Source organism: Lucilia cuprina, chromosome 4 (assembly GCF_022045245.1).
Source record: "Lucilia cuprina isolate Lc7/37 chromosome 4, ASM2204524v1, whole genome shotgun sequence".
In the NCBI taxonomy this organism is placed as follows: Eukaryota; Metazoa; Arthropoda; class Insecta; order Diptera; family Calliphoridae; genus Lucilia; species Lucilia cuprina.
This window is the reverse complement of record NC_060952.1, coordinates 95,311,296-95,326,216: the sequence shown is the minus strand read 5'-3', so window position 1 is coordinate 95,326,216 and position 14,921 is coordinate 95,311,296. Positions and strand designations below refer to the sequence as shown.

At 32.2% G+C, this 14,921-nt stretch overlaps 1 protein-coding gene across 1 annotated transcript in view; it reads right to left on the bottom strand.

Annotated features, from left to right (window-relative positions):
• Window positions 1-1,941: 1,941 nt before the first annotated feature.
• Window positions 1,942-14,921, bottom strand: part of LOC111676534 — a 68,454-nt gene continuing 55,474 nt past the window's right edge. Inside the window, exons 5-11 of the mRNA XM_046947768.1 lie at window positions 8,204-8,601; window positions 8,034-8,140; window positions 7,900-7,978; window positions 7,515-7,842; window positions 7,074-7,454; window positions 5,851-7,014; window positions 1,942-3,603 (exon numbers count right to left, since the gene is read on the bottom strand). Of these exons, the coding sequence (XP_046803724.1) occupies window positions 2,899-3,603; window positions 5,851-7,014; window positions 7,074-7,454; window positions 7,515-7,842; window positions 7,900-7,978; window positions 8,034-8,140; window positions 8,204-8,601 (3,162 nt within the window). The 3' untranslated portion in view covers window positions 1,942-2,898. The remainder of the gene's footprint in view (window positions 3,604-5,850; window positions 7,015-7,073; window positions 7,455-7,514; window positions 7,843-7,899; window positions 7,979-8,033; window positions 8,141-8,203; window positions 8,602-14,921) is intronic.

The following is a 14,921-nucleotide window of genomic DNA, read 5'->3' as shown; positions in this document are numbered from 1 at the left end:
TTAAGTAGTTAGAAATTAAGTTAATTTTTAGTTAGAAAATATTTTATTTAATATTTAAAATCATTCTAAAAATATTGAAAATTCACAAATTTTTTGTTTTTGCTTTTGAACTAGAACTGAACTAGAACTGAACTAGAACTAGAACTGAACTAGAACTGAACTAGAACTAAACTAGAACTGAACTAGAACTGAACTAGAACTGAACTAGAACTGAACTAGAACTGAACTAGAACTGAACTAGAACTGAACTAAAACTGAACTAGAACTGAACTAGAACTGAACTAGAACTGAACTAGAACTGAACTAGAACTGAACTAGAACTGAACTGGAACTGAACTAGAACTAGAACTGAACTAGAACTGAACTAGAACTGAACTAGAACTGAACTAGAACTGAACTAGAACTGAACTAGAACTAGAACTGAACTAGAACTGAACTAGAACTGAACTAAATATTCGGTGTTCATGTATTTGCAAATCAACTCAAAACTTAGTCCATTTTAGCTTTTGTTATTTCTATATTTGAAAATTTTATTTTTTTTTTAATTATTAATTATTAGATATACTGTTAGCTTTTTCATTGTGCCAGTTTTTTTTCCTTTAATTTCAAATATTATCTTTAGTTTTAATCTAAATTGTAGTTTTTGAGCTTAAAAATGTTTTATCCTTTTGAAAAAAATAAAAAATAATAATTTAGTTATTTCTTTTTAATAATATTATTATATTGTTCATATGTTCTTTTTTATCACAGAAAATAAAATTAAAATATATTGTAGTTTTTTAATCTTTCTTTAAATTTATGGAAATATTTGTTTATGATTTATTTAAATATTTGTTATTGATTTAAGTATTATATACAGTTTTAAAAAAGATCATTTGTATTATTTTTTCTGAAACTCTTAGGGTTTATTCTTTTCAAATATATATGTATTTGAGGTGGTTGTTTTGGAAAAATGATTTTATAAAAATTTTAAATTGTGTTAAAATGTTAATATATAATGAATTTAGAAATGATGTAATGGAAGTTTTATTTTAAATTTGAAAATTTTAAGAAATTGTGAAACATTTTTTCAGAAATATGTTCTATAATGCGTTTCTATTTCAATTTTTTTCCAGATTCTTAATTTTTCGGACCATCTGTGCAACATTTATGTATATTAAGGTAAGTGCTTTTATATTTTTTAAAATAATAACAATTTAGGTCTACTTTTTGAATATCTAACAAATATTAAATAAAACTTTTTAAGTATAGACTTTTAAAAATTTTAAATTTGAAATATAAGTTTTCTAAGAATAATTAAACAGATTTATAACAAAGGTCAAAATTCAAATAAAAAATATTGATTTTTATGAAATTTTTAAATATTTAAAATTCTTAAATATTTGTATAGACAATTTGGAAGGTCAAAGTTCGAAATTTGGTTAAAATTAGTTAAAAAATTTTATGCTTTTTGGAATATTGGTAAAATTCAAACTTTTACTAAAATTTTTATAAAATTTCCATTGTTGAATGAAATTTTTGGTCTTCAGTGAAATTTTATTTTTGCGACTTTTTAAAGAAGAATAGATTTTTTTATGAATTATTTTTATAAAATTTCGATTTTTTGTTTTGAAATATACGTTGAATTAGAACTGAACTAGAACAGAACTAGAACTGAACTAGAACGGAACTAGAACGGAACTAGAACTGAACTAGAACTGAACTAGAACTGAACTAGAACGGAACTAGAACGGAACTAGAACTGAACTAGAACTGCACTAGAACTGAACTAGAACTGAACTAGAACTGAACTAGAACTGAACTAGAACTGAACTAGAACTGAACTAGAACTGAACTAGAACTGAACTAGAACTGAACTAAAACTGAACTAGAACTGAACTAGAGCTGAACTAGAACTGAACTAGAATTGGACTAGAACTGAACTAGAACTGAACTAGAACTGAACTAGAACTGTATCAGAAGTGAAAAATTTTGTTACTAAAAAATTATATATTGAGCTTAAATTTCTTTAACTTACTATCTGATAACTGATTTCTAAATGGATCTAAGTTCACAATACTTTCACGAATTCAAATCTTCCTCTTAAAGGTCATTACAAAATGTGAAAATTTTCATTCCATCATTTATAAATTCATTACTTTTCTAAAAGAAAACATTTTCCAATTGTTTAACTGAAAGTGTGAGTTTAATGAAAAATGTACTTATTTTAAGTGCTGATAAGTTTATTGGAAGATACGATAGTCTATTTATTATTTGGCAAAAAATATAATTATGTATATAAATTTTTACATGTTTTTTTATTTTGTTAATACAATTTATGGAATGTTTTACTTTCTGTTATGGAGTTTTATATTTTAATATTGAGATTAAATAAAATTTAAAATAAAAAATATATTTTATGTAATTTTTCTCTTGAAAATTTAAAATTTTTTTTGTAATAAAAATTACTCCTTAAAGGGATTTTTTTGTAATTGTGGCTTTTATGATCTTGTTGCATTCTTTTTATATTTGAATGTTTGGGGCTTACGGAATTCGAGATCGCTTTTTTAAGTCCGAAAACATTGAGATTGAATTGTGGTTTTCTGCTCTCTTTTGTATTCAGTGATCTTGTTAATTAAACGGATCATTTAAAGATCTGATGCATTAATCTGACTCGTTTTTACAATCTTTTGGTCAGAGACGGAGAGAGTAAAACCCAAAGTCTTCTTGATCCGAAATAATATTTGAAACATTTTAACAAAAATCTTGATACTGTTATTATTATTTTTTAATACTTTTTTTTTGACATGATATACATATATGGAATTTAACTATAGAGAAGAAGACAACATCATTCTTTCTCTCATAATCATAACTCACTATTCTTATACTCATTTCTTACTTTGTTTTCTGGAACATCTACTGATTCAATAGAGTATTGGTAACTTCCGAAAACGATAATAAAGGACTGCCATCGATAGTTTGTTCTAAACCACTTAAAGTCGAGGCACACGAGGTTGTAGTACCCGGAGCACCTATAACATACGCATTAGTGGCATAGGCCAGTGATGAAGGATGCATAACGGCACTGCCTCTCTTAAACGAGGAAGTTCCAACACTAGCTCCTAATCCTGATACACCTAGACCGCTACTTCCTGCTGACAAATTGCCCAGAGAGGAAGTAACCCTTCCAGCACCACCCAATTGCTGTAGGGCCACACTTTGTGTAGCCATATCACCTGCACAACCATCCAAAGAGGCAGAAGTTATAACAATTGGCGAAGCTATTATGGCTAGCTGATGATAGGGTGCAGTGGTAACGGTGGTAACACTCCCAATACCCCCCGGGGAACCATTATGATGCAGGGAGCCTCCATTTAAACCGTTTATAACACTGCTAATAGCTGGCAATTGTTGTGTCTGATTAATGGGTGATGTACAGGAAGGTGATGAACTTGCAGAAGCTGCTGTTGTTATAGTAGAATTCTGACAATTTCCTGAACCTACTACGTTGGCCATCGACTCCAGAGGTTGTAAATGTTGATTGTAAGCACTAAGTTGTAATATTTGGTGTTGGGGTTGTTGTTGTTGCTGATGTTGTTGTGACTGTTGACTGATCACGATCTGTAGTAGTTGTAGGTTTTTATGGAATTTTAAAAATAAAATATTGTTTTCATTAGTGTTTGCTTGGAATTTTTAGTTAAAAAAAATTATAGAAATCAGAAGATAATTGTGTAAAATAAATATAAAGGTGCTAGTGATTTAAGTGTTAGAAAAAATTGCATTATTAAGTTTAAAGTTTTAATTATCAAAAATACTTCTATAAGCTACGTTTGTCATGGTGGAAATTTGATTTAGAATCTAATTAGTTTCTTAACGAGCTTAAGATCTTCTTAACCTATTATAGAATCTATTCCTTTATTTCCTATGTTGATATGAAAACAACATAGAGCTCTTATAATGAAAAATTTTTTGGAATAAGAAAAATTACTCTGCATTGTTCCACCAATGCAGTAGTATTTTAAGATTTGAAAAGGTGGACTAGACTCTGGAGTAGTAATGATTCATTTATACTTTCAGTGACAGTTTGCTGAACTAAGCAAAAAACTTTGTTAAAACAAGGTTTTTCAAACATTTCTTTGAATCATGGGAATCCTTTTAATTTCAAACTTATATCTGTCATTGGATTTCCCTATGGACTGTGATCTAAAAATGGCAGATATAAATAATACTAATTCTTATTTTAAACTCATTAGTACCATGGTACGCGATAGTTCCTTCTAACAAACGATCATTTTTGCGCATAGTGCGGTAATAGTTCTGTTAATTGATATAGTTTTAGTCCAACGAAATAGGTAATTGAAGAAGGACCTCTATGAAAGGTCCTTCTTCAATTTCGGGTTTCCTTAGAGTCCTGTATGGATTGCAGATTTAAGAGTGATCCTGATTTTAAACTCGATGAAATTACTGATCACTACAGTCCTTTTAACAGGCGATCGTTAACATGCATATGAAGTCCTTAGACTTCTTTAAAAATTACCATTATAGATCAGTTTTGCATTACAAACTTTTAACGGATAAAAATTTAAATTTAATGTTCTCGTTGGAATCACTATTACCAGACTTTTGTGGAGTGCAGATGTAGACAAACTTATACCGAGTTAAAACGCTATGGAATCACGGAATACGTCAGTTTCTTTAACAAGCGATGATACGATGTAAAAGTTAATTGAAGTTGTAAGAATCCATTGAAAAACGCCGTCATAAATCAATTAACAATTACTTATTGGAACAATTACCGAAACCAATAACGGGGATATCTTGGATCTTCACCTTTCTTCACAAATAGATATAGTTGTACGAATTTGTAAGATACTTTTAATTCGAATAGATAAGTAGTTTATAACTTTATAACAATAATGTAAGCATCGCTATAAAACCTTAATCCAGCAATCATGATTTTTATTCTCAATAAATAATCCAAAGAGGATAATCGCGAATATTCCATGATTTTGAAAGTGAAGTGAAATATAAATTAAAAAAAAAACTTTATAACAATAATGTAAGAAACGATCTTAATCTGGCAATAATGATTGTTATTCTCAAAAAATAAACTTATAAGAATAATCGCGAATATTGCCTGATTTCGAAAGTGAAGTGAAATATAAATTGAAGAGAAATAGTGTTTAAAGTATAAGATTATAAAAGGTAAAACCTTAAATCATATCCGCAATCATGATTTTTGTTCACAATAAATAAACTGCATAATCAACTCCAGAATTTCCGAATTTAGAAAGAGAATAGAGTTAAATTTTGAATAGAGATAATATGTATTAATCATAAGCAATCTTAAATATTTTAAGCAATAGACTAAGAATAGTTACTATTTAGAAACTGCAAAACAAATCTCATTATGTATTAAAATTTAAACTCAAACTTCTACAGTGCTACCTTTTGAACCTTTCAAAACTACAGTAGTACTAGTACTAAAAAAAGTTATATTTATGATATACAAACTAAATCATACATTGGTCTACACACCCGAACATATTTTTGTGTAACGTTAAAAGAAATCGTTTGCTTTTTAGGGTCAACCCTAAAAAATAAACACATTTTCTTATTTTTTTTTGGTTCGGGTTACTTGAGTCTGAGAGATTCTTTTGTGAAAAAAGTAATTTACACAACAACAAACTACTGAGTGCTGCTACTAATGTGTGGAGGTGCCGTAGTAGTGGTGCTGTTGCCGCTGCTGGCAGCCGTTGCCGCATGAGCGTGGGCATGGGCATGGTGGTGGTGATGGTGATGAGCATGGTGAGCATAAGAGAAATATTGTGAAGCATATTGTGATGCATATGATGCAGGACTCCATACCTCACTGCCATTGGGGGTGGTTGCTGTGGTGGTATTAGAGGTGGCAGACGCATGAGGATGAGCATGCGGATGATGGTGGTGGTGATGATGATGCGGATGTGTTAGATGGGGATGATGTGGTGTTGAGGAGGTTGCTACTGCTGTGGCTGATGGTGGATGATGATGATGCTGTGCTTGATGATGATGGTGCGTATGATGAGTATGAGGCGTATGAGCAGCATGATGCGCATGATGTTGATGGGCATTTGCTGTGGTATGGCCATGATGATGTGGCGATACAGCTATGTGATGATGTTGATGCTGTGTTGGGGGTTGATGTGTGAGATGCGCATGTGTTGTGCTGGCTGCAACCGTCGACGCAACATGATGTGGTGATAATTGATGATGATGCACTGTATTCTGTAATTGAGCATTGTTAGTGTGAGTTTGTTGTTGTGATTGGTGCATTGTATGTTGTTGACCAGTCATTAGGCTATTGCTCTCAGTTGCTGCTGAAGGCGTAGGTGCTGGTGTTGCCGGTGCAGTTGTTTGATGATTGCTATGATGTGCTGTTGCTGCACTTGTAGTAAGACTTTCAGCCACCGTATTAAGTGTTGCGCTTCCTCCGGCACCACCGCCTCCTCCTCCACCGCCTGGTACACCACCCGTACTACTGCCACTGCTGCTTAGTCTATGCTGAGGAGAGGTGGTGTGTGATGAGGCTGAGTATAGACCCGAATCATCATGATGCATTTGATAGCTGTCAGGTGTGGAAGCACTTTTAGCATCTTTTGTTGTGTTAGCATTGGTGGAACCATTCCATTTATTAGTTGTTTCTGTTTCACTATTGGCATAACTAAGACCGCCTCCATTGGTTAGAGGTGTGGATTGCGGTGAACGTTCTGCATGTGCAGATAATTGTCGATTTGTTGAAGCCACTGAACTATGTATACTATTGATGGGCACACCACTAGACTGAGAACCCCACATTAGAACAGTTTGTCTTTCATAGGGATCCTGGGGAGTTAATTCCACTTTAGGTGTTACCACCACACCATTAGAGGAGTTATTAGCGGGATTATTAAGGCTGTTCACAGAACCGCCTACTGGAGAGGGCCCGTCCGAAGAGCAGGATACCACTTCCATGACATGAGGTGAAGACTTTGGCGTTTTTAAAGGAACTTGCTGAAATTCCAACAAATATTAAAAAACTTAATAAGGAATTAGTTAAGTATAGAGCTTACCTGTGGTGTAGATGTGGGACTACCATAACCACTACTATAGCCACTATAGTATTTGCCCGTATCCTGCCATTTTTCCTCTTTAGAGGTAATAGCATAACCATCATATGACAGAAAACCATTAGCCACATAAGCCGAAGCGGGAGCCCCGGTATGATGATAGTCTGCATAATAACCACCCACACCCTGAAGACGATATTGATGGAAAAGATTTTCGGTAACTGGATAAAAATTGGTAGAATGTACTGAAGTGCCCATATATATATTATCGGCAGCTGTGGCATAAGGTGATGTCGTATACATGGGATTTAGATTGGAATAAGCGGCAGCCACTGCAACAGCAGGATCTGGAAGATATTCCACTACAGGAGCAGGTGAAGTGACCTAAAGGAGGGATATTTTAAGTAAATTGTTTAAGTTTTTGAAAATTTTAAAGAATAAGACCTGGCCCAAAGGTGAAGTTTGTTGAGTTTGTTGCTGCATTTTGCGTTTGGAGCGGCAAGTGGACAAAAAGTCTCTTAATTGAGTTTTATATCTTCTATTAGGTCTAGTGGGTGTGACAGGAGGTGGTAACGAATTTGGCGAACCACTAGGAGGTACCACTAGCTGATCAGCTTCCGAGAAATAAGTAGAAGCCAAACCAGTATCCAAATAACTAACTTTAAAATCCATGGTGCGTTTACCCAACAAATCATAACCTTCCTCATCCATTAGCACGCGATGAGTACAAATTACAAAGTCGGGTTTAGAATTTTTATAAACCAAGCGGGAGCTATAAGCATAATAGCAGTTTAGTTAATGTTTTAATAAAGTGTGGGCGTAGACATACCTGGTTTGAAGCCACTGCCATTCACCATCTTTCTTTTGGTATCTATAGGCAATCATGCCGGAAGCACCAGTTTTAAGAACTAAAAGAAAATTGATAAGTTATTGGTTAACTTTTCCACCTATAAAAATACTTACGTTCCTGATGAGCACTGGCCACATAGGCCAAATCATCATAGTGCACCAAATCATAGCCACCCATATTGACAAGTTCAGCATCTGAGTAACCCAATATATGTTTGCCCCTTTAAAGTATTAAGATATTAATATTAAGTTACTTTATATATTCCAAGGGGTAGGTCTCTTACCTTTGATCCATTGACACTAAAGAAAAATCCAATTTATGCTTCGACTTAAACATATTCTCCTTATGAGGAATCTCTAGCAAACTAGGCGGTCCAAAGGGTGTACAATAGGCAAATAAAGCCAAAGGAGGTTCTTCAGTTTTACGATTCTGGCCGTGTAGGATTTTAATGCGTCCCCGTATATCCAGTCTCAAAAAACCCGAGGTATTATCTAGTAAGCATCTAAAGCGTACGGTAAAACTACGTTCCAAATAGATGGTCTTGTCGGGAGCCAGTGTCTCTGCCAATTGCATGCTAGACATATCGGCTGGTAAAAAAGAATTCCATAAAAGTTGTCGCTGAAGTTCTTCACGATCTTCCGAGTGCACCAGTTCATATACCGATTGGTGAACAATATCGGACTGTAAGAGGAAGGGTATAGTAATCAAAGGTTAAAGAACTTGATTTTCAATTTGTTTTATATTTTTTTTATAAATGAAAGTTTACAATTTTGTCTGTGTTATACATTTATTGATTTCTCATACTCTTTTCTTTTGTTTTATTTTGTTTTTTTTCTCTGGTTTGTTGTAGTTAAATAAATCATCTGCAAAACTAAATTGAAAACTCAATTTTGTTTTGTCTTCTTTTTGGGGTTTTCGGGAATTTTTTGTGGCGTTTATTTTACTGTTGTTGCTGCTGCTTAACTCTGCAGGTAGCTTCGTTGCAGATTGAGTTATAATTTCAAAAGAAGGTGTTTTTTATTTTAAATATTTGATTTTCTGTGGGCTTTTTTTTTGTTCTTTGCCAAATTCTAAAGGTGAGATTAAGGTTTGTAATATGTATTTGAAACACAAAAATTTAAGGCATAAAATTAATTGAAACAAGTGCAAAGAAGGTTTAAACGTAGAAGGATTAAAGTGGCAAACGGTTATCAAATATGAGAAATGTAGTATCATCTAGTAGTCGTTGAAAATTTTATTGTCACAAGGAGGAAATCCCTGCTTTGTGTAGGGTATAGATCAGTCTTCGATAATGTCTGTGAATATTATCCACACATTGCTAACTTTGTTTCTGAAGAGAGACAGAAGTGTCAACATAACTATAGGTTTGATTAGACTTAATAAACCATTACCGAGAGTCAGAAGAGGGAATATCAAATATTCAAAATATCTGAATTCTGTATAGAGCTAAGTTGGAGGATTCATTGAAGCTGCATTATATCCACATTGACTACGATCACCAAGAACTTTTGAATTACTATTGATTATATCCCTGAGTCCTATTCTCATTCACAATCCAAAAATTTCCTACTTGCCCCATTATTTCTCAGGCCAAGCCAAGTAATCTGGACAAAAACAAAAAAGAAACAGAATTTGTTTGCTTAACGATAACTAATATTCCAAAACTTATGAAATGTAACTAGTACACCATTCTCATCAGCAACAGCAGCAGCATCATCGTCGTTGTCGACATCATCAACATCACCACAAATAACTACCAATCGTCTGAAGAACATAAGAACAAATACTCGTAATAAAAAACCAAATGACCATATGAGTAAACACATTAAGCAGGAGCAGTAAAACACTAACATCAGCAGCATCATCGTCATCATCATCGATTGAAAATTGTGCGCAAAAATTTGAACACACGAGCCACGCAGTTTTGAACTGGTCTATTCTGGGAAATTAAGGCAAAGAATGTAGGAATTGAAAAATCTTAAAGGAAAAACTAAAGTTATTCGAAGCAAATAATTGATTTAAATTAAGCTTCTAACGATTTTTCAAAATCCGGACGAGTTCTTAAGGTGAAAACGGTTGGAAATTGGTGTCAAATTTAGCGATTATCATGTTCAGGAGACAAATCACTAAGAAGAGAAATTGGTAACAACTTTAGAAAGAAATTTGAGGAATTCTCATATTGAGGAGATAAATTCTTATAAAGAGAATGTCTTGTTGGAGTTATTCAATTATTCAATATCATGGAATAAATGCTTCTGAAGGCTTAAAACAGTAAATTCTTTTTGCATTACCGGAAACCATACTTTTTTAAGGAAAACTGGAAAATTGGTGTCAAATTTAGACGATTATCATGTTGGTGGAGACAAAACACTAAGAAGGGAAATTGGTTTCAACTTTAGAATGAAATTTGAGTAATTCTCATTTTAAGGAGATAGATTCCTATGGAAAGAATCTAATTGGAGTTGTTGAGTTGATGCCCAAGCTGAAATAGATTCTTATTCCTCTAAGAATTTTAAAGGAAAATATCAGATTCGTACCATATTAAAGAAGAAGCGATTCTTTTAAAAAGATGACGAATGGCAATGAAGAGAACTTAATAAGGAATAACCAAGTAAAAATCGAATCTAATTTGTCCAAGGATTATATAAAGTACCGAAAAGAATATGTTTTACTAAAACAACCTGCAATTGATATCGAGTTTAGATGCGAGTTCCCAATCTCTAAGATGAATGATGAACAAAGGTTCCTAAAGGTGATTGTTCAAAGGATATCTAAGTTAAAATAAGTTTTAACTCTGCTAAGGAATCGTTTAAGTCCCAGAGATAAAAAACTTTTTAAAAAGAAAACAGTTCATTGATATCAAAGTTAGAAAGATATTTAAGCGATTTTCCTATTAAACTGCTAAATGTCTATGCAGTGAAGTTAACTGGACTTGTTTATCGGAAAGTTAAGTTAAAGTGGTTTCTAATCCAAATAAGAGTTGTGTTAAAACCCAAAAAAAATAGTTTTTTTTTTAAGAAAAACTTTCAATTATAAAGAAATTTAAGCAATTTTGCTATAAAGGACTTGAATAACAATAAAGCCAGCAGGATGGGCACCGTTCAAGGAAAAGTCAAGTCAAAATAGATTCTAAACAGACTAAGGGTTATTTTAGATTCTTTAAGAGAATGTTTTTTACGATAAAATAAAATATTGATAACAAAAAACGAAATTTGGCGAAAGTTTCATTACCTTCGCCATGATTATGTCGCAGTATGTTATCAAACATTTTCTTTTCCCAGAATAAAGCAGAATATTCCCTCTACCCAACCTCTGCAATATTCACTATTCCACAATGAAAGTCCCGCCATTCATACATGACTACACAATGCAAAAAAATCAAATGTATGTAGTATAATGTAGATATTTTTTTTTAAAACAATAAAACTCAACGAACAATTGCGCGTCCAGTTTAATGTTAAAGAAATTGAAATAAAAAATACATTTTAAAACTTCAACATCGGCACTTAAATAATAACAATATTTTGCTGAACGAGTACGTACGACTATTGTATTGGAACGTGTTGCAGTTTAAATGCAACATAACATTTCATTTAATATTGATTTAAAGAATGATGAAAAAAAACACAACATACAGCAAATGCCAAACGAAAAACCCTCATACACTTACCCTCCTGCTACACCTGGCGCTCAGTGATGGACACTTGGTTGGAGTTCGTTTAATTTACTTGTAAATTTGTAAAGAACAAGAAAGCAGCAAAAAAAAAAAACAACAGAACCATGAAGTGAAATGTTTGTGGTTGAAGAAATAAATACGAAATAGTTACGCCCACTTTAGTATCTCAATTAAAAATTAAGTTGTTGGTGGAAAAACTGTATTGTTAGGTTTTATGATTCCTTTTTTAGGTTTTTGCCATTGTTTTGGAGTAAAAAGAGAAATTATCGGAAATTAATAACTGTTAAGAGTTGTAGGACGGAGTTTGGGAGAAATTGTGTAAAGCTAGAGGGAAAGTGTTTGGAGTTTTTTAGAATTAAAGGAATAAAATCTATGGACTTTTTGCAATCGTAATGCCTGAGCTTAGTTATAAGAAGGAGTTTGATGAAAATTGTGTAAAGCTGGAGGGAAAGTGTTTTCCTTCTTTTTTTTACTTATAAAGTTTGGAGTTTTTTGGAATTGAAAGAGCATAATCTATGGACTCTTCGCAATCGTAATGCCTGAGATTGGTGGACCGTTTCGATCGGAATTTCAAATGTTCTTTGATTAAACTTGATAACAAAACATTAATCTTATTATGTTCGATAAAATACAAATCTAGTTTGAAGCCACTGAATTTAGAATCCTTAGAAACAACCCAATAGTCTTCCATGAAGATGAGGTGTATGGACAGTTGGTCTCGTTGTAACAACACATTAGTCTTCCATGAAGATATGGTGTATAGACAGTTGGTCTCGTTGTCAATAGTATTCCATGTAGATGTGGTGTATGGATAGCAGAACTGTCTATACACTACCATTTAGATTGGATATTCAAACGTTGTATGATTAAACATGATTTCATAACATTTGAATAGGGTTATTTTTACATGTTCGATATCATACAAATCTAGTTCGAAGCCACTGAATTCGGAATCCTTAGAAACAACACAATAGACTTTCATTAAGATGTGGTATAAGAACAATTTGGCTCCTTGTACCGTTTCGATAGGGTTTTCAAATGTTCTACGAAACAGTTGAGGAGGTTTACCTAAACATGTTCGATATTAAACAACTGTGGTTTGAAGCAACTATTGGAAAAATTTACTTCATACTTCTAACTATTTGTAATACCCAAGAACAATACGATAATCTTACAAGAAGATGTAGTATTTGGAGTAGAGAGAATGTTTCGAACGGAGTTGTAAAACTGTTGAAGAGCTTATTTAGACTTTAGTTTTCTTTCGGTTAAGTACTTTATAGACTTACTCAGATAAACATGTTTGACATCAAACAAAACTAGTTTGAAGAATCTATTAAAAGTTTGCAGATATCTAAATGTTAAATTCCTGGAAACATATCGATAGTCTTTCGAGAAGGACCAGATCAAGTATGTGTTTGATGACAAAAAGAAATATGTTTGATATCAAACAGATTAAGCATGAAATCACTATTTGAGGTTTGAAAGCAATAAAAAAAGTTTGAATTGCTTAAAAAATTTCCTATTTTCTTAATTTTAGTTTAAAGAGGAACTAGTAAAACGTGTCTTCTGTTCTGCATCAATTAAAATTTAAGACATAAGTTTGAGTCTCCAACAACATTCCTATTGGGTATCTTTTTTTTACAAACTTAGTTCATTTGTTACTTTGTTTTTCCCAGCCCATTTAAAATAATTCGCAATTTACGGCAAAAATTCTTTATAGAGGATGAAAATAAGACAAAACACCAAAAACAAGTTAATAATATAAAACACATGTTGTATGTAAATAATAAAGATACCAGAACCAAAACAAACATTAACACGGCTGCTGTAAGTTTAGTCCAAACACACATTCGTATGGGGAGCTTCTTAAACAATGTTATGTTCGAATCATACACATGATCGTACATTTGCACAACACAGAAAATTGTAATACAATGCGATTGCGCAATCCTCCCGCTGTACACTTACTGATTTATTATTTATTGCTTTATGTACGAACACACAAAACTATTGAGGATGATGATCTTCTTTTGGGGTAGAGAACAACGAAATATTGATGCAGATCGTTTAAATCTGAAGTACATAGGCATTTATGATGCAACTTTTATACCCTTCACTAGATTTAGGAATCGTTTAATCCAAAAAAGTTGTGACATTTTTAAGATCAATTCGCATTGTTGAACTTTGCTAACGATCCTTAATTGATATGAATTGAGAGTTTTTCAAATTCTTAAAAGTTTAGTTTGTATATGAATGCATTATGATTGTGACATTCATGTTGAAAATTTTATCAGCAATTGCTATTTTTATAGATATTACAAACAGCATGACAAGTCTTCAATGATCGTCCGACATTCATTCATAAAATGTTCGAAGAAACAGGTTGAGGTTGGTCTTCTTCTGGTTATTGAAAATATCTCGAATAAACAAATGTTTACTGTAGATGTTTATTGTTTGATAAGAAATTTAAACAAATTTTAAGTTGTAAAATGTATCATTTGGAGGAAACAAAAAACAAAATTTAAAGAGATTTTTTGGCCGCTGAAGATTTTATGAGTTCCTTTATGAAAAAAATGCTTTTAAATTTCGGAAATTCCAAGATTTCTTTCCACAAAAAGCGGAAAACTTAAGACGATAAGCTTCCATCAAACATTATTGGGTGTGTAGTAAATCAAAGTCTTTTGTAAATGAAAAATTAAGGAAATTGGATCAAAAATAATTCGGTTAATTCTGTATGATTAAACTACTTTTAGTTTGATGCAACACATAATAGTTGGACTATCTTATAACTACAACCAGGTTTATTGATAGCTTTACGCAATTTTAAGTGATTTTCCTCTAATTTCATTCAATCAAACCTTATTCAGGTTGTAGTAAACAAAAGAGGTTTTTAAATTAAAAATTTAGTAAACTGGACCAAAATAATACTGTAGGTAGTCCAATAATGTTGGGGTTTATGTAAAATTATTCTTAAAAAGTTTTTTCTTTTAAGTTTTATTGAACTAAACATCTTTTGATGCAACCAAGTTTTTTTCTTTTTATGCCATGGTTTTTTAAGTTTAGGGTTTATTGAACTAAACATAGTTTGATGTAACCGAAGCAAAGTAAAAAAGGATTTCTTCAATTAAAGCGACATTAAACTAAAAGTTGTTTGATGCAAATGATAAAAGTTGTAAACCTAAGTCAGTAGGCATGAAACTCGATAGCAAAAAAGGTAATACGCTTAAAATTGGTTTGATGCAAGCAGAAATGGTTGTAAATTAAAATAGTTTCCCAATTAAAGCATTAGATAGAAAAGAGTTGGTTAAAAACTAATAGCTTGAAT